The sequence below is a fragment of the Mya arenaria genome, chromosome 2, assembly GCF_026914265.1.
Source record: "Mya arenaria isolate MELC-2E11 chromosome 2, ASM2691426v1".
Taxonomy (NCBI): domain Eukaryota; kingdom Metazoa; phylum Mollusca; class Bivalvia; order Myida; family Myidae; genus Mya; species Mya arenaria.
The window spans coordinates 51576393-51599273 of record NC_069123.1 but is presented as its reverse complement, the minus strand read 5'-3'; the positions used below and the strand labels follow the sequence as shown (position 1 = coordinate 51599273).

Below are 22881 nucleotides of genomic sequence, written 5' to 3'. Positions count from 1 at the left end.
ATAACAAACATTATTTCTGAGTGATAAGCCTTGAACTTCTCACTAAATAATGCACCTTTAGAAAATATATATAACTGATAACAAGATTGTAACCGTGAATTAAATAGCTGGACACACAAAAATATTAAATGACTGGTGAGTGCTAAAAGATCTACTGTGATTAATTATCGTCACATAAAGTAGAAACATCGTTTTTCTGCACCTTTAAACAACGGGATTCTCTCATGGAAACATGCACGAGAATGTTCAGAAAATTTCAAGCCATTGCGTACTTAATGTATCCTAAAATTCTTCCGTTCAGAACCATGCTTGAGATATTTGGTGACATATCGACATCTAAAGAATGGTGAAATTACAAATACTTCTGAAATATAGGATTTAGATCAGACGCTCTTATACACACACGTACATCCTCCAATTGGGAGTTTTTTTCACTTCAGCGGAAACTTGAGCATACTCTACCACTGAATGTCGGCGGAGAACTCGTGTTCAGACAACATAACATTCATTATATCTGGATACGGTCGTAATTTGATCTCTTAGATTATTTCTGCGAATAAGGAAAACAATTAATACAAAATGGTAAAATAAGGTTTCTTGATCACCCTTATTAAGGCTCATATATAATTACCATCAGAAACTGCAATTATGTCCACTCAATCCTTTCTGGTACACAAGTATTTCTTATTCACCCCCCCCCCCCCCCCATTTAAGAGCCTTTGTAAAATTTAAATCTATAGTTATATAATTCTGTGGAGTGAACTACATATTAAGTATTTTGTTTATAGGGCCCTGTCTGGCCTTTTCTCCAAATTTTCGAGGTTTCCTCCCCCGGAATAACTTAAAAGCTGTTCAAATATAAACTTGCAAGTTTTTAAGCCATGATGACATTATGTAAATACATCTGAATATTATATAATGTATCGCCCTTCTAAGCGTATACAATTTCTTTCAGTTAGAACTTGAACAAATTCCAAAGGAATTGTATAAAACTAAAACATCAATTAAATAATGACATATGGCGAACAAGCTCAATTTAGTTTTTTGATGTCATCATATGGGATAAATAATAAATATAATGAAATTAGTTCGGACGAAAATTGCAAAACTCTTGGAAGGACCCAAAGCCATCGCATTCGCATACATCAGAGGTTTGACGATGATCATTATAACGCATAACATCATATCTGGTATCCAAAAATGAGACCATCCTTGACACATTTAAATCGCTGGTGTAGGGATGCAAATGTCACAATTATATGGCACACCAGTATAATTTTTATATGATGTATGTATGTAATAAAAAGTATTACATATTATATAATTACTAGTATATTTAACAAGTTCCTTGGGAAGGGGTCGCACGACCATTATCACGCCCACTGACGTCTTATTTTTGATCCGTCACATGTAAATGCTCCTGGTTTACATATACTACCACTATTTTGCAATACATCGTATCTGTTACAGACAAAAGTAATAGTAGTTTTCAACCTTTGCCATTTTCCCTGTTGGTGGCCCCTTGTATTTGCTCAAGCGTTGTTTTGCATGAGTGATTTTATGTACTATACCTGTACACCGGTTGTCGACTAGTCACGTGTTACAGGTAAAATATGCAAATTAGCTCAGGTGGACTTCAAAAGCGCCACCAAGGTAAACTTTTCGTGACATCCGCCAAAATGGCGACAACAAAATACCTAGCATTATTGCTAGGTGTCTGGCTTTCTTTTGATAAAGGTAGGCCGTAGAAAACTATAACTTTATTATAAACTAATTACTATAAACCTTAATGCTGTATAACAAAGCCCACTTTTGACCATAGGTTGAGTTTCAAAATATAAACAAAACAACACTCAACAGGAAATGTTTAGACACTCAACTAAAGAGATAAGTTTTCAAATGATCGGTCACTCCTATGTTTAATATCTGATGAGGAAATCAACACCTGTCATTAGCAATATGCATTAAATTACTTGAATTCTTGGAAGATAAAAGAGATACCGACAGACGTTACCTTTATAAAAAATCATGAGTCATGATGAATGCCTTATTTTTTATATAATCCATTATAGATAAGTAGTTGACATTGTGGTCCATGTTTACAGCATCATGGAAGATTCAACATACCGAAATCATCTACATCCTCGTCTGGGGATTGAACAAAGAATTCCCCGCTCAATAATGGCAATAATGTTCAGCTTGTTGAATGTCGCCAGTATCTTGTAGAAGAATTCCTCTCTCTCTCTGCAATATTCTTCACTGAATGCACTGATTGTAATACTTTATATAAAAAATTATGTATTTAGTACATTATATGCATCAATTGAAGAATGTTGCAGGGGATGGAATACAGCGCGACCTGCTGTTTTCAAACAGGCAAATGGACGTGTACTGCAAAGTAACTAAATTAAGTCCTGCAATTTTTATTGATAAGCAATTATATAAAATCTTGTTTATTCTTTATCCCTTCAGGTTTTGCGATCCAATGCTACCAATGTGACAGCTATGAGAACCCCGACCTCTGCCCCCAGGAGACACCCTTTGATTCCACAGTCAATGCCATGGTCGACTGTAACAGCTTTGAGGCCAACACACCTGGCCAGTTTTGTGTAAAAATCTATCAGGAAAGCCCTGGATGTATGTTGAAATTATTATTAGTTCTATTATGAAGTAATCATCATAAGCTCATATTTATGTTTTTTGAAGAAAAAGTTCTTAAAAAGGTGACATACCGGAAATATATTATCAGAACCTTAATTTTTTAGTGCTGTTAATTGATTGTGCTTGAAAAAATTAACACTTATAAACATTGGCAATTACGATTTGAAACATGTTAGTTCTAAAGACAAACACATCATTATTGAACTAGGTAGATGCAACATGCATGTTAACTGTTATAATACTCTAATTGTCTAGTAAGTATGACTAAAAGTATTTATATTTGCAAAGCCAAGGTTCCGCAGTTAATTTGTGACTGGAAGGGAAGTAAACAGTAAAATAATGGTTGAAAATGTCATGCAGTTATAGGTTTTGCCAGGCAGATTTATTTATAAATTTATAATCAAGATAAAAAATGTAGATTTAAATAATATCACAAAGTTGGACGGCATAAGCCCACAAACATTTTGACAAGTTATGCTCCATTGTCTCCCGAGTAAAACAGAATCAGCATCAGCAAATCAGAGTGCAGTGCTCTTGTATTTTTGAACTTCATTTTTGAACACATTGTTGAAATTCTTCAAGAAGCATGTTTTTATCTAAGTTTTATGTGGCAATTGCAACAAACTGTAAGATCAGGCCCCATTTTCTCGTAACTTCTTAAATCACTTATAACAGGATTAAGCTTATCTCACTATTTTTGCTTTATTTTTGTGACAATTTGTGTTACCGGTATATAATATTATTTTTTTTTTAGATATTTTAGACTTTAAATAAGAATTATGTTTATGATTGTCACAATGAACACTTTTTCATTCATTAAAATCAAATTTAAGTATGTACTTTGGCTAAGTGAAATAAGCTACTTAAGCCTGTTAAGCTTCAGAAGTTTCGAGAAATTGAGGCGAGAGCATCCAGAGCTGAATGTTCATGTTTCACTCTACATTATATTGTCCTTATTTCAGATGGAGCCTGGATAAAGATGACGAGACGTTGCGCATCCAGAACTGACCAGGGTGTGGCATGGGGCTGCCGCTGGTCTTGGGACAATGTGGGGGTGTTTAAAAACACTTGTTACTGTGAGACGGATGGATGCAATGGAGCCAGATCCCTCTCTGTGAATCTGATGTTGGCAGCAATACTTGGCATCCTCAGTTTAGCATTGAAAAAATGGTTGTGATCAATGTCCACTACTGTTTGTGTGATTCAGAATGAGAGAATAAGTTGAAAATCTGCTATTTAGGAACAATTTTGATATTTGTAATAATCACGAAGAAAAATTCTGAATGAAGAAGTTGAGTCTGAAACACCTGTATAATTTTAAATATCTGTTCTACTGGTTCTCATTGTTCTGTTATTATAATCCATTGTGGGTGCTAGTATTGCTGAAGAATAATGGGCACATCTCAGAAGTATGAAGATTCCTGTTACATGCAGTAGGATAAATGTGATGGGCTGAGTGGACATTTGTGTGTACCATGGAAGTAAATGAACAAGTGCAGTAATATGAACATATGTTTTGCTCTACACGATTATAACTAGCTAAAATGGGATGACTGTAAGAAAACACTATCCTTTCGTAATCAGATAGAACAATTCTGGGAGAAAATACTTTTTACTTATCTGTGACATTTATCAACTAGAAGTACTGTAATCCTGTCCATGTCAGAGTTAAAGTTAAATTAAAAAAAACAGTGTTTTGAGTGATTGTTGAAAGTGAGAGTAGTAATTCCATGTGATTTTAAGGTCTTTTGGCCTGAATGTGTGGTTTACCACCAACATATCAAATACATATCAATTGTGTACATATCTGTATTTACAGTAATAATTTGCATATATTTTTTATTTTTAAATGGAAGTTGATTATTTTGTACATAGTTGTTTTTGTAAATAATGACACAACCTTGAATATAATTGGATACTCAACTCATGTACAATTCAATTTAGACTCTTTGTTGTTTTGGTAGGGTGGGGGAAATAAGATACCAAGCATTCCCAATAAACATTCCATTTTATAGACATTTCTGTCCATTGAATATTAAATTTATAATGAAAATGGTAAAAAGTTAACATGTTTTATTTATTCACTTATTTAGTCCTTGAGTTTGATTTTTTATATAAACGAATCTATTTTTGTGTACAAATATATATTATGAACATTTATCGAGTTTTACTTACTTGGTGTACATCATTGTAAACATTACTAAGAAACAATTCTGTCGTGTATATTTAGACCTTTCATATACTGTATATTCACATTTTCAGTGCATCAGCCATATTTTTATAAATAAATAAAAGAACTGTTGATTGCTTTATTTTTATGCTCATGAGATTCTAAAAGATGATAAATTCCGTTTCACTTCAATCACACTAATGATATTTCAACATTATCCAATGCAATTTTAGAATGTGTTGTAAAAACCCATAACAATTGCTAAAGAATTTATATTAAAGGATAAACAGTATTTACTTCAATCAATCCTCAAACCTTTATCTAATATTGTGACCATGACCAAGCTAAGTTCCAACATGTATCCAGCAAATTGCCTTGATGGGTTGAACATGAAACCCAATATCACCTAGCTAGATATTGAGCAGACATGGAACCCATAAATAGCCTAGTATAATGAACTTGACCTTGACCCAGCTCAAATTTGTGATCAGACTTTACTGAAATGAAATGCAGCATAGGAAGCTGTGTCATGTATATCATTCAAGCTTCAAAGTTCTCACTGAGTCAGTTGTCTGTAACTGGGACAAGGGCAAATTGGTTGCATTTGTCATGTTCTTGTGACAGCTATTGTGCTATTGCTATTATTCAAGATTTACAGGATTGTAGAGCACCTTTAAAAGACATGTCATGCATAAAATATATGGTGTCCACGGAAAGGTCAAGGTCATACATAGTGGTTAATGTTGCACAATACCAATTTCACAGCATCAGCCATAACTTTTGTAACTAGAAGTACAGTCAAATTACCTAGAATTGTCAAGCACCATACGAAAATCTTCTGCAAATACATTTATAGCTCCTATGGAAGGTTGATGTTGGCTAATTTGGACTCCTAGCAATAATTTTGATTATGGCCTTTATTACAATGGAACTCATGATGGGTTGTTTAAAATTTCACCTAATACGGTGTCACGAGTACTGTGGGAAGTTGTGTCACACACAAAGTTTGTTTTATTTCAAAAAGTCAACGTCACATATATTTGCACATGTCTCGGCTATTGCTTTGTTATTTGGGGATTTTAACTCAAACTTAGCTATTATATGTTTGAAAAAGTCCAACTTGGGGCATTTGTCACACACCTGTGACAGCTTTTCCCCCAGCTTTTTTCACCAGGTATGGTTCTCTGTTATTCATAAACATGACTGCAATGGACATGTATTATAATTATAGGAATACAAAAGAGCAGGATGTGTATGTTTTATTACATTATTATAAGTAACAATCACAACATTATATACAATCTTATTAACTGATAAAACACTATAACAAAAATATCACATTGACTAAGGATTAAACTAGTCTTGCTTCTAAAAGCCCAAATAACGGTCACCAGTTGAATCTTTTTTACCTCTGAAGCACTCCTATATTCTTTTAAATCTAAACAAATGCATTCCCTCATCAACTATCATGAAACATAGTGTTTTTAGGTTTTCTTGTATTTCTATGAACATTTTTAGACTCTCAAGGGACAGGCACAAATCAAATATATCACAGACAATGATTGTAAAACAAAAACATGAACAAAAGTAATACTTTGGCATAAATATGTTGGGTGTAAAAATTGGATTATTATAAATACCGGTACACTGTTTGGTTGTAATTAATACTGTAATTACTTTGAAGGCTTGACACATTTTGAACCCTGCTTTTATTAAAGTGTATTACTCATAGCACTAAGAGATTTGTATTTTTTCAAAATGCAATGTCTGATTTAAAATTAATTTCAGAACATATCATTCCATCTAGTCGTTAAAATAAAACTGCAAAATAAGGCACTCCAAATGTGAATGATGGAGAAACTTGTGAATGGTTTTAATCAGATGTCAAAAACTGCAGCTTCAACAGACAAACATGATCATATGGGATAAAACCATCAAAATATGATATACAAAATTAACCACACAAATGAAATGCATGAAACTTAATTTGGCCAACAGTAAAAATCCCACAAAATATCAACAAAATACAGTAGGACGGAATGATGCACAATCTGCTATACTTTCTTAGTATACCTTCTCAGTATATTTTATGTCACACAGTCTTTGTAAAACATCACAACAGTTTTGTAAAATCAAAAACAACAAAGCCAATATGATCATCATTATAAATAACAGGATATCAAAACAAAACAAATGCAAAGTTTAAATTACATATACATATTCAAATAACTTAACTAGTAAGACTTGTTTTACACAACATAAAGTGGATCTTATTGACATTTTTATCCAATATCCAATCATGATAGTCCATTCCAATAATTATCTTAAATTAAGTCATTATTTAAGTTTACATGTAGATTCTAGTCATCCAGCTGACAGAGAGCGGCCACTCCGCGGTTGATCCAGTGAGACTGTGGCTTATCAGAGGGAATGTCAATGTACAGCACAAAGTTAGTGGAGTGTCCAGTGGTGGACAGCACACCGCGACGGGCCGTTGTCTTGTACACGGGACATTTGTAGATTGGTTTTTCCGAGAACTTGGACATTTCATTGGGGCGGTACCAGATGACTGGCATCGAGTCAAACAGGATCTTCGACAGTGACTCTCCAATATTCTTGGTTTCGCGATCCCAGCGAGCTCCCTCCAGGAACAGTCCCTGTAATAGGAAGATCAAAGGATGAAATAAATGCATAAAACAAAATTGATGAAACAATGAAAGAATGTGTACCATATCGTCGCCTTAGTGCAATAACTCAATAATTGCATATTGAATTAGAAACAGATATTGAGTTCTTGCAGTTGATGATATAGGGCGTAAATAATTATCAAAGATATGGACTTAAATCTGGTCTTACAAATTCAGAAGTGTGTATTTTACATTACAATTATGTTACAGTGGTATATAGTGTATAGCTATTGCTGGAATTTTATCTTTTTTTGAGTGTTATGCATAACTTAAATATATTTTTACATATAGCCATAAAAAGTCTTGATTTCAAATATAAATCAAACATGAGCCTCAGTTGCATTACACACCCAAGCCAATCATAATCTATAACCATATGCCAATCATCTATTCTATTAGATGTAGACCATATTTTAAATCAAGTAATAACAAAATCCTGTTACTCACATAGCAGTAGCAGCCATCTTCAGGTTTCTTGAGTTCTTCACGATTATCTCCCATCACGTCAAACTCAAATCCCACTGTGTCTATAGGGATTGTGTATTTTCGGGCATAGTTCTGGGCAACACCTGTGAACAAACACACAAGCATGAATATACAACAAATACACCTAACAGTTTTAATAATATAATAAAACGTCAGGTTTTCAAAGTTTGTAAATAAACATTAAAAAGAAATTACTGTATTCCATTAAATAGCGATGTTTTATGATACTCATTAATAAAATAGGTAGAAAGAAGTTATATCAAGTACATGTATGGGTCACATTTACACACAATGGGCCAAAACATTGTTAAAGTTAACAATATTGTTAACTGGATCCTTGTTAACTTTCAAATCTCTAATACTCTGAAAGTTTCATGGATACACAAGTGATCTGCAGTACTTTACACAAATATTGAGATAACTGATTCAGCTATGCCCGACTAAAATATATCAGCACATCATAAAATATCTCAGCTTTAAAAATTAACAAAGATGCAGTTAACAACTTTGTTAACTTAAACAAAGTTCTGAACAATCAGGCCATTATACATCAAATTTTAATTTTCCTTGCTATGTTAGCACCTCACATATTTTGAAGCTGCTTGTCTGCATTGTGCAGAACACATTTTACGGAAGCTTACCAGTGAGGAAGGACTGGGTGAAGTAGAATCCAGACAGCCAGAAGGTGTCCGGTGCTCCGACGTCTATCCAGTCATTGAAGAACTTTAACCTGCAAATGCCACAATATAAAGCCATCTTGTATTCTGGTACATACATAACCTTCAGCTCTTATACATCTACACACAATGTACTATAAAGTTAGACTACCATACCATTAATCAGTATCATAGTGATTACAATTTGCCTCAAGTCTCTAGGTCGAGCATCAGTACCAGATCAAACTTACATCTAATACATAAATAGTATATGGAACATGAGCATCTAACCGTACCTCTGTAGCAGATCAGTGACATAGCTGCCAAGCGGTTTCAGGGATGGGTAGGACTTGGAGGCCCACATTGCTGGCACTTTCCCTATCATCATAGAGGTGAACACCTCCTCCAACTCTGCAGACATGACAACCAGACCCTTGATGGCCTTCTGCAGGTTGATCAGTGAAGTGCGCACCACCGCAGTCAGCCGGTTGAAGCGGATCAGCTCCTGACGCAGCACAGTGTTCATCGACTCATTGTACACCACTGGGTACTTCTTGATTACCTGTTAAAGTGGTAAAAAAGTAGATGTATATTGTTCCCGCATCTCCAACATTGTAATATTACATTTTGTTACTTGTAATGGAGACATCTTCATCAACACTGCATTACAAGTTGTCTCTATAATGAAAATTGAAATAAAGAGTAAAAAATTGCCTTTCTTAACTTTCAATGAATAAAACAATAACTTACCATTTCAATGTCAAAGTCTGGAGGAAGCTTCTCTAGGATGTCAGCAGACAACTCACGGATGACGTCACCAGCAGATTTGCCACCCTTGCCACTCTGGCGGGGAAGGGTCAGCAGGATACTTTCAAACAACTGCAAGCAAATCATATGGCTAATATATAAACTGTGGCAGAATTTCTAAGTGAAACAATTAAAACAGTTAATGCTTTTAGAATCGCCAGCATTATTAGTTTGAATGCATTTTCTAACTATGTTGAAGAGATAAACATACAATGTGTTGCTTGTTTGTTTTATTTGGCTTTAAATTGACACTAGCTATTCTTACTATTTGTGTTTCCTGGTTGTCCTTGGTGATGTCAGCATTGTCATGGAGACCAAACACCTCAGGGGTTGGATTAAGGGGGAGGGAGCGGATGTAGTCAATGTAGCCCTGGTAGGTTGTATCTGGTGGGGCAAAGTAGAGCCCACTCTCAGAGAACCTGGAATTGGGGTGGGGAATTAATGGTAAATAAAACATCAGGGTATAATGTACATTTTTTCTCTTGTAAAATGGAGTCGAGGAAATGAACAAACTACTTTTCCCATCATGGATATTACCTGAGTTTTGTACTTTTATTTCACACATTATTAAATATCTTCTAAAAAGGATAAAAAGGTCAGTAATTGCAAAGAAAAATAATTGCAGATGTCAAATCATTGACAAAAATGACAAGCAATAAACATAAAAGCAACTCTAACAGAAACCACTCTGTCTTGCCCTCATTTATCAATACACCAGATCTAACCAGCGTGTTGAGGTCCTGCCTGCCCCATCCATCACTTACCTGTAATTGTCATCATTCACAATCTGCCTGTTGTAGCAGATAGAGAGAAGAGCATTGAGGAGTCGCCGGTCCTTGTCGTCTGTGACACGCCCTCCATAGTTACACTCTCCAGTCAGGTAAGAAAGAGCCTGCAGGGGTAGCTCCTCATAGTCATTCAGGAACATCTACAAACAAATTCCTTTTTATAATAATCTGGCTCACATGCATATTTAATCATATAAAATTAGAGCAGCCCTTTTTCTAATTTTAGCCCTTGCATTGATTATAACATGTATGTCAAGATAGACGAAGATGTGCACTAAACGACATTAGTATGTATACTGAGTACAAAACTGAAAAATATAATAACTGATGATGGGATAGTTATCAAGGCTTCATAATATAAGATTGTAACAGTATCTTTTAGAACATGAAATATCTGAATGGCAATGGCACTAGACAGAGGTTTACTTTTTGCTTCCCACACTACTAGTAATTAAATGTTGTACCAGCATCTGCCTAAGCGAGATTCTTAGATCTGACTCGTTGAACTCGTAAGGAATGTTCCAGCCGAGTGGACCAAACTTTCGGCGCTCCTGGACCATAGCGTGGAAGAAACACAGGCCCATCAACATTTTGTGGAAACGGGGAGGCTGTAACATACAAGGAACATGTACAATTATAAAATTGAAAGATAATAGTAGCCCATAAATACTTGAGCCCTTTTGAGGTTATTCATACTTTTGGAAAAGAAGGAAAAGCCACAGGTATAGCAAATGCTGAACAAATAATATAACAAATTGATTTAAACAGAAGGCCTTTCAAAGCATATTTAGAAATATTTCATTGTTTGCCTTGAATTCACAGTTCAAAGGGAGAAAACTCAATGTGCTGCAGCTGACCTTGTCACATCCATTGAAGAAGTTCATGTCCGAGATGGGGTCATTTAGGTATGACCTCAGCAGGTTCGACTTAAGACCCTTAGGCGGCTCATTGGTCATCTTCACACCTGAAATAAGGGCATATAGGGGCTCAGAAGAGGGATTTCTGAGAATCTTTAATTTGAAGAGTACTTATGGCAATACTATAGAAAGCATATTATCATAACAATGTTCTGTACAATTCCATTGGTAATATCATATAACTGTAATTTTACCTTTAACTATCACACTGGTTTCACAATATTGATCTACCACTACACAACATATACATGCAGTTAACACTATCAGGGTATAAATATACAGAAATATTTATCAATGGCATGTGGAGATGGATGGGCAATAATTATGAATGTCAGTGACACATGTATATGGTAAGGAATATCCATGCATGCTTTGTTCCATGGTAACAACATGTTTAAATTACTGTGCAGTTTAACATACTAAGATCTGAAAATCCGGAGATGCAGGTGGTGTAAAAAGATTGCATAACAAAGTTCTTCCAAACAAAAGAAAACCAAATTGTTATATTAATTATTAACAGAATATGTGTTATATTAAAAATAAACAAATGCACTCTTGGTTGACATAGACATTTCAGTTTTGTCAATGGAAATAAACTCTTTGCTACAAACTGGTAAGTTCCTACAGCATAATATTTTATGAAGACGGAAACAACTCATTTTAGTACAGTGATTACTCTCAAGCATTTTACTCCATTAATTAACATTTAGCTAGACCTAAAATTCCATTGTTTGGAAGGAGTCGTTGAGAATTTAGCAATGTTGATCGAATATAATCATAAAATATTCGATGAGCACCCCAGCATCAAGCTAAAATGTAGTTGTTTTATTCTCTTTTCATTGCTTATGTTGGGCCTATTATAAAATATGTAAGAAATATAAGCAGTTGAAATTAACGTTTTTTTGTATATCGATGTCTAGTATGAAAATACATGGCTGTCCATTTTGATTCAATAATTGATTATAATAAATATATAGGTTGTCAGATTATCCAACACTAGAATGCAGACAGGCAGCAATTTCATACCATTCTGGAGTATGGAGACAGGGAACTTGTCTGAGGGGTAGCTGGTGAGCCACAGACGGAAGTTCTCGTGGGTCGTGTCAGGGCGGATCACCTCCTCACATATCTTCTCCAGCTTGGGCATCCAGGAAGTGGCAAGGTGGCAGTTCTGTAGAACCACCCACGTACCATCCTTGATTGCCTTCTCTATCATCTTGGCAGCTATAGGACCCTGCAAACAAGTGGCATTAAGATTAACTCTTTGTTCATACCGGTACCCATTTTGGTATATTTAATAAGGCAAACAATTTAATGGATATTAATACTTAAAGATTATGAGGCTTGAAATAAAACCTGATGGTCTAAATGTTATCTCTACTTTATCTTACCTGTCCCTGCCCAAGGGAGATGGTCTGTACTTCACCCTTAGCCTGGCTCAGTCCGCGGTCTTCAGCGAACTTCAGGAGGGCCGCCATCGGGTCAGCACCAGGGGACAGAACAAAGATTAGTGGGGCACAACAGTTGGAGTCTGCAAATGATCCGGGCAGGTCAAAGGTTGGGGGCTCAATATACGACTGGCCAAGATTGTTCACAATGAACTCCTGTACTGCCGGCACAATCTTGTCTGGCCTGAAGCAACGTAGGACCACCATCTTGTCCATTCCCTGTAGGATGTCATAAGGGCTAGGGTATTTCTCATTCTGTGGAGTAGGAGAGTCATACATTTTCTTCCAGCTTCCTGGATTGCTACTCACATCTGAAAAAAAGAAATTAAAAGTTTTAGATATAACCTTAAAGTCATAATTCCATACAAAAACTTCATAGTAAGACGTAAATTTTAATTCTGAAAATCCTGACTCACTCTGGAATAGCCCCTTGAGTGCAGGCAAGCTTGAGGCACGGACAAGCTCTCCCCAGGCCTTCTCAGTAAGCCACTCTGCCGCAGGGTTGGGGTGGGGATTATCCAGGGCCACGCCTCCTGTCAGCAGGAACCGCCACACATCCTCATCAACACGACCCCTGGAAAAACAGATTGGAATTGCTTTATACATTGTTAAATGATCTGTTACATTTGATTAAAAAAGAATTGAGTGACTTTTTATGATCTTTGATTGCACTTTACAATTTACATTAAATTTAATGTCATCAAATATTTCATTGATTTAATCAAGCAAACATAAACATTTGTTAGCAAGTAGCATCTAATACATTCTATATTTCATTAGAAATTATTAGCTTTGATTGAAAAACTACTATACTTCAAAACCTATAATCCTAGAACTTCAAATAAATAATATCAGCCAGAGATTCACACATGAGAAGTAGAAAATCTGTTTAAACCAACCAACTAAATTCTAGCAAGAAAAAAATATCAGAAAGAAAGGTTGGAAAAAAATAACTAGATTAACAATCTTAAAATCAAAATTATGTCAATCAAAAGAATGACTTTTTTCTAACATAAAGGTATTCAGAATTATTTAAAATGTCTGAACTGCCTTCATAACTACAGAATTCTTACTAGCAAAACTCTAAAAAAGCAACATTGGCATGTATAGATCAGCAGCAGTAACCGCTAAAACTCATCTAGTTGGCTTTGATATAGTTGTGTCTATTTCTCTAGACTTGATAAAAAAGCTATCAGTATAATCATCATCTAATTAAGATACATATATATGATACATTTTTCTTCTAAAACTTACACTCTTGGGTTGTGTCTAGGATTAGAATATTACAAAGCCATTAGATCGATTGCATGACCATTTTCCATAACTGATATCACTGCCATTCTATAATTTATAAGAACTTTTAAAAAACAGAAAGACCCACTGGGTGAACATGTACTCAGTAATTTTGACCTTTCAGGATAACAAAATGTTGGGATGGTATCCAAAATGCAGTCGCTGAGAGCAACATGATGAACACATATTCACAAGTTGGCATCCGTAACATGATTTGAAGGGACAGCCTCAGTGGTCTGACAAACTGTAAAAAAACACCAACTAGACAGAATGGCAATGAAAAATGTGTGTATGATGAGATCAGTAATGAGTCTGGTTGTGTTCTGCTTCCTGTTGTTATTCTACATTTTGCGTAGAAGAACACATTTTATTTGTCTATTCTACAAATACCAGAGAGTGAAACATAAAGAGTTCTGGGGTTAAGCTGTAAACACTGCACTTCAAGATTTACCCGCTCATTTGTGCTCTAGAAAACACACCAAAAACATTCAACAACAATTGTTGGCACTGCAAATTTAAGCTCACAAAAACCACATTCAATGAAGATTGTTCTGAACATTTTGGGGCAGAATTACGCCCCCCAATCCCAATGCCAAAACATATAGTTTTTTCCCAAATGTGAAAATAAAATTCCCATGGCCTGTTTTTAGTTTTTTTATATTATTTTTATAAATTATTTCATAAGGAAAAGTTTGTGTTTTCTTAAAGAAACAAACTTATCATGCTTGTCTTATCTTTTCTGTTTTTGTATTTTTGTTCATTTGTAGCAAAATCTAAATACCCTATTTTAGTCAAAATGACACATTTTCCCCTAATCAGAAATGTTCTGTCTCCTTCCCAAAATCGTGTTAAAGAAACACTGACATCGAGTTATAATGAAACTCTCACAGGATATGCAAACATATAATATACAAGTTTACAAATGTCAAGCAATTAACTTGCAGTTGTACTGGTACACAATGACGTAATTATACAGTTGTTTAGAACCAGTGTACTTTTGTACATAGTCTATAAATAAAAACAAAGCAAAAATCACAAGTATTAATTGCCAATCAAAGTGTATCTTAAAACATGAAAAGCTTGTGTAATTAGTGACAGACAGTAAAATATGTGATATTTGTATGTATATGGCTCCATATGAACATACTTATTTAACCACATTTATTCTAAATATATGAACAAACCAAATTGTGTTAACAATCTTCTTCGACTTCAATAAAGGGCAGATAACATTATTAATGATACTCATAAAATGCAGGAAACCATTTAAATGAATATGCAGGAGCTGAATGAGTATATGACTTACTGTCCCTTGAGGATGTTGACACAGAGGATGAAGGAAAAGAGGAGCTTGTCCTTCTCAAAGAGGGATCGGCACACGTTCTTGTAAATACTGTTGGTGAAGTGGTCATTCAGGTTGAAGATCCTCTCTTCTAGCTCATTTGATGGCTGGCTGTTCATGATTGACTACAAGATCCAGGAAAGCATTACTAAGACATTGCCTTTTACATGTTCCAGAATCTCTTTTTCAACTTGTGAAAATGTTATAAACTTTCCCTTAAAACAACTCAATTTCTTCTTAAAATCACTATTTATATAAATGCTTACTGGGTAACAATACAGCCAAGTTTTCTTACCTGCAGATACAGGTTGATGAACCATGTGAGAGAGTACTGGTACATGGGCTCTATGTTGGCCAAGTCTGAGATACAGAAGAACAGGATAGAGGAGTGGATGGCTACCGGCTTGTAGCCGTTCCTTGTCTCATCAATCATCACCTCCGTCTGCATGGCAATTTCCTGCTTTGCTGCAATCTCCTCCGATAGTACCTTGGACGAGGACAGGACCTTGATGGCTGTTTCATCCTCCAAAATGTTGCCCTGAAAAACGGAAGTGACTTTGACCTATGAGGTGTTTCAGGTATAGCTTAATTATCCTGTTTGTCATGACTTTCTCTCTAAAATGTTCATCTGTCACACTGAAGATTAGTGTTGACTTGTTTTGTTTCTTATTGAAGATATTTGCATTTTGTTTGTTAAACCCAACTCTTTCACCACATGTTCAAGTCATAGTTTGAACACAGTTTATAGACTTTGATCCTGTCCCGAACCTGTGAGCTGGAGAGGACCTCCAGGATCTTGTCCTCAATCTCCTTCAGCTGTTTCTGGTTGGCGGCAGACTCAAGGATGAGCTCATTCTTCTTCTCCTCCAGTTCAGGCTTCTCCTTGGCGGCCACGATACCCAGCAACTGGTCCTCCAGGCCCTGGGGTGTGATCATGAAGTTCACCAGGCACACCTGCAATTTAAGGGGAATTGGGGATAGTGGTTTTCTAAAGACAAAGAATTACAGCTGTTTATAATTTCCTTTGCATTTACTATAGTGTAAATCAGGTGTTGAAGCTCTAAAAAAGAATTTAGAAAAATTGATTAACAATTTGTTTCAGAAGAATCTTTAAAATATGAAAAGAAACTTTCAACATTACCTTGACAGCAACTTCCGGCAGGTAATGGGGGTTTCTGAGGCCAGTGGTGATGTAGAGCCTGAAGTCCTTGGAGTACTCAATCACACTGTCTCCTAGCTTGATGTAGTCCACACCCTGCTGTCGGAATGTTAACTTCTGTAGCACTGGTTCAAGGATTGGGTCCAGCTCCTCCGCCACATTCTCAATCAGGATGGGGGAGCCAAACTGTATGGCGTTCTCCAGGGATCTGAGATAGTTGGAATCCGAAAGCTTGATCACTCCTAGCTTGTTCTCTCTCTCCATGTTTTTTACCCATTTGTTTGCCTGGCCCTGGGGGTCAATCAGGAGAGGCCATCTACGGGAGTTGTGGACAATTATACCATTGTCAATACTGAAGTTGTCAACGGGGAGCCCAGCAATGTTCCAGGCACGGATCTTGACAGGCTCTCCCAAGGTCTGGTTCATGGAGAACACAGCTGAGCAGGGGATGTTGTTCTTTGAACATTCTGCAAGCCAATCTCTGATGATGTCCTGCAAAAATCCAACAATATATGTAACTACATGAACTAAAAATTGTACATTTCTTATGTTTTGATTACCTTAAAAGAAAGATGAAAATGGAAAAAACCACCTCTTGCTTATGATTGCTCCTTTTAATCAGATTACTTTAGGATGTTTACTCACATTTCTGAACTCTACAGTGAATGCTCCCAGGTAGGCGACCACACCCGAAGACAACAGGACATCACCAGTGATATTGTGGTACTTCTCTCCTAGGGTCTTAGCTGCATCTGTCCATCTGTCCTTCTCACCACCCAGACCACCAATCAGCTTCTCTGCCCTGTCAAGCTTCTTAGAACATAGATCAATATTGGCCTCAAGTTCCTTCTTCTTCTTTGTCATCACTTCAAACTCGTCATTGAGAGCTTGCAATTTGTCTGTCACTTCCTTGAGCTGGCCGCGTTTTTCGTTTAGTTTGTCCATCTGAACAGACAGCTCCCCCTGGGCCTCTGCCAACTTTATCTTCTTGGGAGCCACGACCTTTGCAACCCTATCATAGATATCCATAGCCTTCACCCACCTACACAGGCCCTCGCAAGCCATTGAGGCATTCTTAATGATGTTTGGCTCAAACTCTGGGTTGGGAATGTACCTAAAGAAAAGAAAGTAAATTGATAATATTTTTATTCTCTAAAGGGAAACTGTGAAAAAGACATAATTAAAAAAAACAAAAACATGATCTGTTAATTAGTTCTTAAACAATCAACAGCTTGAAAATCTAATACATAAATGAACTATTGAAAACGTACGTGGCTCTGATTTTCTTGATGATTGCAGGAGCGATATTGTCTTTGTCATAAGTTTTGAGTTTCTCAAGGAACTTCATGTCACCCAGAAGTTTCTGTGACGGTCCCCAATAGTCCTCAATCATCTTGCCGGAACCGCTGGGGTCAGGCTTCCTCTCTGACTTCATGTTCAACATCACACAGATAGACTCCATAACCAGCTTGATCAACGCTGGAGGGTTCTGTAATGTACATGCAATTTTATTATTTCAAACTTTTTATGCATAGATGTTGATTACAATTATGTAGATAATTATGAAACAGTATAAATCTTGTTAAACTAGTAGTTCTCTTAAAAGCTTTATTCTATTCTTTGGTGATTTGATAGAGAGAGAGAGATAGAGAAATAGAGAGAGAATTACCTTCATGGATTTAACTAAAGTGATGTCTGATGGTTTAAGTGTGTTGAGGGCCTGTATGGCAGCCTCGAGGGCGGGAATGGCCTCAGCAAGGTCACCCTCACACTCGTCCTTGATGGCCTGGGCAGCTGCAGCAGCCTCGTTAGCTATTGCCTCATCTGCTGAGACAACCTACATGTGGAAAGGAAGCATTTTTTTATTAGGACTTGAAGTCAACATTATTGACAAACAGGTGTTGATGTTATGTCATTTAATGAAAAAAGAATTTACTATTTCAGCTCTGGCCATGCTAAAGCTGATCATGACTACAAATTATTTTTTTGCATCATGTCAGGCACCATGTCTACCATTGTGAGCTTCTATTTTCAGACTACATTTGGTTGTCTTCTGTACTTACAATAGGAACTTTCAACACATTTAAGCCAGGTGAGTTTTCTTACCTCTTTCTTGGCCTCCACTTCAACAGTGTCCTGTTCTATCTTAATCATGAGTTTCTCTGTCTCCGCTGATGTCTTGATCAGCTCTGGCTGGAGGTCCTGCAGCTCTTTCTGCATCACTGACACCTGTGATGCCGCAAATTGAAGTTTCTCCAAACCTGTCAAGTAGCGGTTCCTCAGCATCATCAGATTGTCCCGCTTGATTTGTAAAAGCTTCTTAAAGGTGAGAATCAGCTCCAGGTATGAGGTCGGAGTGACATAGTTGTGTCTGCGGAGCAAGTCATAGAAGTTCTCTGAGAGTTTGAAGACGCTCTCATGAAACATCTTACACATGGAGATGACGCCAGCACGAACCTGGTCCTCCAGCTCAACGTCCTCCAGGAACTTGTTTGCCACCATCTCCAGGGCATCAGAGGGCCATGACTGTAGGGTAAAAGAGATATCTTCAATATGCATATGTTTACTTTGAAATATGTCCTGGCTACAAAGAACCTGAGGTTAAGATAGCTGGTCGCAAAGTAAAACTAATTAGTCCTTCATCTCTTGTACATCAATTGCGATATTCAATATTTAGCAATGCAGTCCATTATTATGGATGCATTATCATGTTTCTATTAAAGATTAATACAGTGACACTCATGAATGTTTATGTTTTTCTGGGCAGAAATTTAACAGACTAAAATCTTTGGCAGTCAGCCTATTACAAACCTGGAACCAATCGATGTGTGCAGCAGTTGATAAGGGATGGGAACATTCTCAGCCTGTTCCTGAATGAGTCACCAATCGGCGACATTGCAAGCACCACGTGAAGGTTCTGACGCACTCGGTCAATGAAGTAGTTGTACATTGCCAGAGGGGTTGCTTCCATTTTCTTACCCTGCAAATCATGAAGCAAACAACGGTGAAATATTATTTTCAAGTACCCGGTAGTGTGTGTAGACCAATAACATGAGTTCTGTAAAAAAAGAGACTAATTCAGAAGTTTTTATTGACAAAATCATTACATTTTAAATTTTCCTGGTTTACGATATAGCATTGCAATTTTGAATATTAAAGTAAACTTGCAATGTACGGTAATGTAAACAATAATAGAAATCTAAAAGTATCTTGACCAAATAGAGTTTCTATGAAAGTACAACAGAAACATTTCCACAATATTTAACACATTTTTAACTACAGACATAAGGTTTAGGTACTAGTTATTGGTAAAATGACGTTTGCATAGGTACATTTTGCCTTTCATATGGTAATATTTACACCTCAACTTCCATTCCTTAAATGAACTGCCTTTCGGCAATTGCTATTATCATCCGATGAACACAACATCTTCGGGTATGTTCGGATCATGAATCACCGCATAACAATATACATAGACATTGTTTATCTTGTTATTGTTTGCATTGTGTCAACAGGTCCCTTAAAAATTAAATAATTTTTTTTGAATGTTATAATTGATGATATGTTAAAAAAATGTGTTGCCATTAGTGTTTCAAATTTACATTTAAAAGTGATTTCAAGTGGTTGATCTTTTCCCACGTTATTGTGACGTCATTTGATCAATTGGTTTTGGTTATGGGCAGGCAGTTGTATTTACAGTGAGAAAGGATTACTGTAAGGTTTTCTTAAATGAAATTAAGTATTTTTTTAACAATTCTTGAATGAAATAAAGAACTATTGGTGTAAATATAAGTAATGAATTGCTAGATTGATGTCATTATCAGGGATATGAATGCAGTTGGCCTGGTCAGAGTAAACGTGGCGTCCATTGAACTCCACACAATTTAACTACCCCAACTGCATTCATACCCCGATAATGACATAATTCCCGCAATTCAATCCTTAAAACAAACCAAATCTCTTCATAAGCATGCAGCATCACACATAAACAAAAGGAACATTCATAGCATTGATTGGACTGCTGAAATACATTTACAATAACAGAGTGACCTCTGGTGATACAAGACGGTTCATATCGAGATTCACCAATGTGTAAAATTCATTCTCAGCGTAAGCATATGGGTTGGGCTTGTCTGTTTTCTGCGAGTCCACAGGTTGGGGGCTGGGCGAGTGAAGCTCGTCTGCAGAGTTACGCCCCTCAACGCTACTCTCACGCTTTTCATTCTGTTTCCATGGCAATATGAGATCAATATGAGGAAGTCAAATAATATTACAACTGCTTATATTGAAAGCCCTTTTTCACCAAATATGTTCTGTAATCTGTGCATGAGAGCAGCATACTGGGTAATCATTAACAACTACATATATTCATAAGATGACATGAATTACTTTTATGATTCAATAATGACGAGAGGAAGAGAGTACATGAATCAATCATAACATTATGTTACTTCAGATAAAATAATAATTGGTTTATTCATCAATAAGAAAAAGTGTGAATACATTGGGTAAGACGGTAGTGTGTTCTAGTGTCATTATTTGGAATCAATGCTTTGGTTAACAATTTCAAATCAAAAATCTTATGAGTTAGCTGATTCTGAAATTAAGAAGTATATGATAAGTGTTTTCTTTACTTTTTCATGAATAATTTTGTTTTGAACTTCAAAGATTCCAAATAATGGCTTTGGTCTTGGGGGTTAGGTGTTACAAAATATGGCCTGTATACTGGGGGAATATTGGCCAGTCTACTGAGGGAATATTGGCCAGTCTACTGTGGGAATAATGGGCTGTCTACTGGGGGAATATTGGCCTGTCTCCAGGGGAAATATGTTGGCATCACTATGGATATTAACTACTAAATATCTGAAGTTCTTTCACCAAATTCAATCTGTCAGCATACAGCCATCATTGAATGCTTTTTGTTTCCATGCCAGATGTGCACATATTTATACTAAATTGCTAGAAGCAATATATACTGTAACCTAACCGGCATTAGCTATGGGTACTTCTGAGTAGTTTAACATGCAATAATGCTACAGGTATACATGTAATAGATGACTCTAAAACTGATCTAGTAAAGATCAAGAGATTAACTTGAAGAACTTACTCCACCCATTGAATATTTCTCCTAGATAAATAGAATGCAAAAGTCAATTATACTGTAAGCTTTTTAAAATTCTAACAAACGAATACATTTAATTTTCCAAAATCTACACCTTGAATTTCTTCAGCTTTAATATTTAATTTAAAGAAAGATAATTCATATAAGCTTTCACCAAATTCATTGTCTCACAGCTGTACCAGTATTTTGTTTATGTATACAGTCTATAAATGAAAATCTTATGTGATGAACTACATGTAAATGTAATGATTCGCTGAAATGGATTTAGGAATAAGCATTTGAAATGAACAATAGAATCACAAAATGTTTAGGCACCTGTGTAATTTTTGCAATATATGCCTGTAATTTCAATGAACATGGGCATAAACAATAATCCTATTAATATAGCACTATAAACTTGATAAAATCAATCATTAACAATGATTTATGTTAAGGTTTGCAAAATAAAGCCTGGAAAGAAGGAGCAAATTTGCTACCAGTATTTACGAATGTTTTAAATATGGATGCAATCGATCAAAAACAGTACTTATTATCAATGAAGAAAACAATCAAATTAATAGAACAAAAAGCAATATTTTGTTGGTAGTTAAAAGAATATCCAATAACCAAATTCTTGCAAAATGATATATTGTAATGTTTAGTTAGGTTAGTTTTTTTTAACAATTGTTAGAAAAACCCATCTATAGGATTTGCACACTGGAATATAAACGACCATATCTGGCCCGCGTACTCACCTCCTGTCTGGCAACTGCCTGCATCTTTTCTATGAGTTCAGCCTTCTCGTCCTGGGCAAACAGGTTGGGTACGTCACCCGTGTTCAGGATCATACTGATGTCCTCCATGAACGACTCATCCTTGATCTGAGTGTCTGCAAACAGGAACACCGTCTGCTTGCCCTCACTGCCGGTCTTCAGGAACAACTTCAAGGACAAAAATCTGTTAGTATTGCTGACATACAAAACTAAGATTTATGATTATGCTCAATATGATAAATGCCATTATTTTTTGCCATTCATTATTAACGCAATGTAAAACAATGGTATGAATACCTGGGTTATGGTATATTGGAAAGTTTCATATAGTTTGCTGAAGAAGAATATTCAAAGGCAATGAGACAAACAATTATCGCAGAACTTCTTCTATCAGGTCTATGTAGACAGTTTCAATTTAGCCCAACCTTTTTAATGTCCTCCCTCCACTCTGAGGCTGTGTAGTTCCTGGTGATCTCTATCTGGTACAGTTCATAGTCTGCCATGAATGCAGCCAGCTTGGCAGCACTCTGACGACCACTGCCACCAATACCTGGCATAGCAATCAGATATTGTTATCATCAAGGAGGAAATTC

At 36.1% G+C, this 22881-nt stretch overlaps 2 protein-coding genes across 2 annotated transcripts in view; one reads left to right on the top strand and one right to left on the bottom strand.

The window, feature by feature from the left end:
* The first annotated feature begins 1585 nt into the window (after positions 1-1585).
* On the top strand, positions 1586-4963 carry LOC128212444 (uncharacterized). The gene is made up of 3 exons (XM_052917909.1): positions 1586-1737; positions 2473-2637; positions 3624-4963. Exons 1-3 carry the CDS (start codon positions 1614-1616, stop codon positions 3836-3838), a joined length of 504 nt encoding a protein of 167 aa, XP_052773869.1. The 5' UTR covers positions 1586-1613; the 3' UTR covers positions 3839-4963.
* Positions 4964-6075: 1112 nt separating this feature from the next.
* Positions 6076-22881, bottom strand: part of LOC128203947 (dynein axonemal heavy chain 3-like) — a 51055-nt gene continuing 34249 nt past the window's right edge. Inside the window, 26 exon segments of the mRNA XM_052905360.1 lie at positions 6076-7488; positions 7966-8087; positions 8646-8734; positions 8957-9222; positions 9411-9539; positions 9733-9886; positions 10232-10395; positions 10720-10863; positions 11113-11219; positions 12199-12406; positions 12564-12931; positions 13037-13194; positions 14365-14379; positions 15220-15380; positions 15551-15793; positions 16024-16209; positions 16397-16906; positions 17060-17528; positions 17686-17903; positions 18084-18251; positions 18521-18940; positions 19226-19240; positions 19242-19394; positions 21522-21542; positions 22271-22456; positions 22714-22838. Coding sequence (XP_052761320.1) covers positions 7192-7488; positions 7966-8087; positions 8646-8734; positions 8957-9222; positions 9411-9539; positions 9733-9886; positions 10232-10395; positions 10720-10863; positions 11113-11219; positions 12199-12406; positions 12564-12931; positions 13037-13194; positions 14365-14379; positions 15220-15380; positions 15551-15793; positions 16024-16209; positions 16397-16906; positions 17060-17528; positions 17686-17903; positions 18084-18251; positions 18521-18940; positions 19226-19240; positions 19242-19394; positions 21522-21542; positions 22271-22456; positions 22714-22838 — 5096 coding nt within the window. The 3' untranslated portion in view covers positions 6076-7191.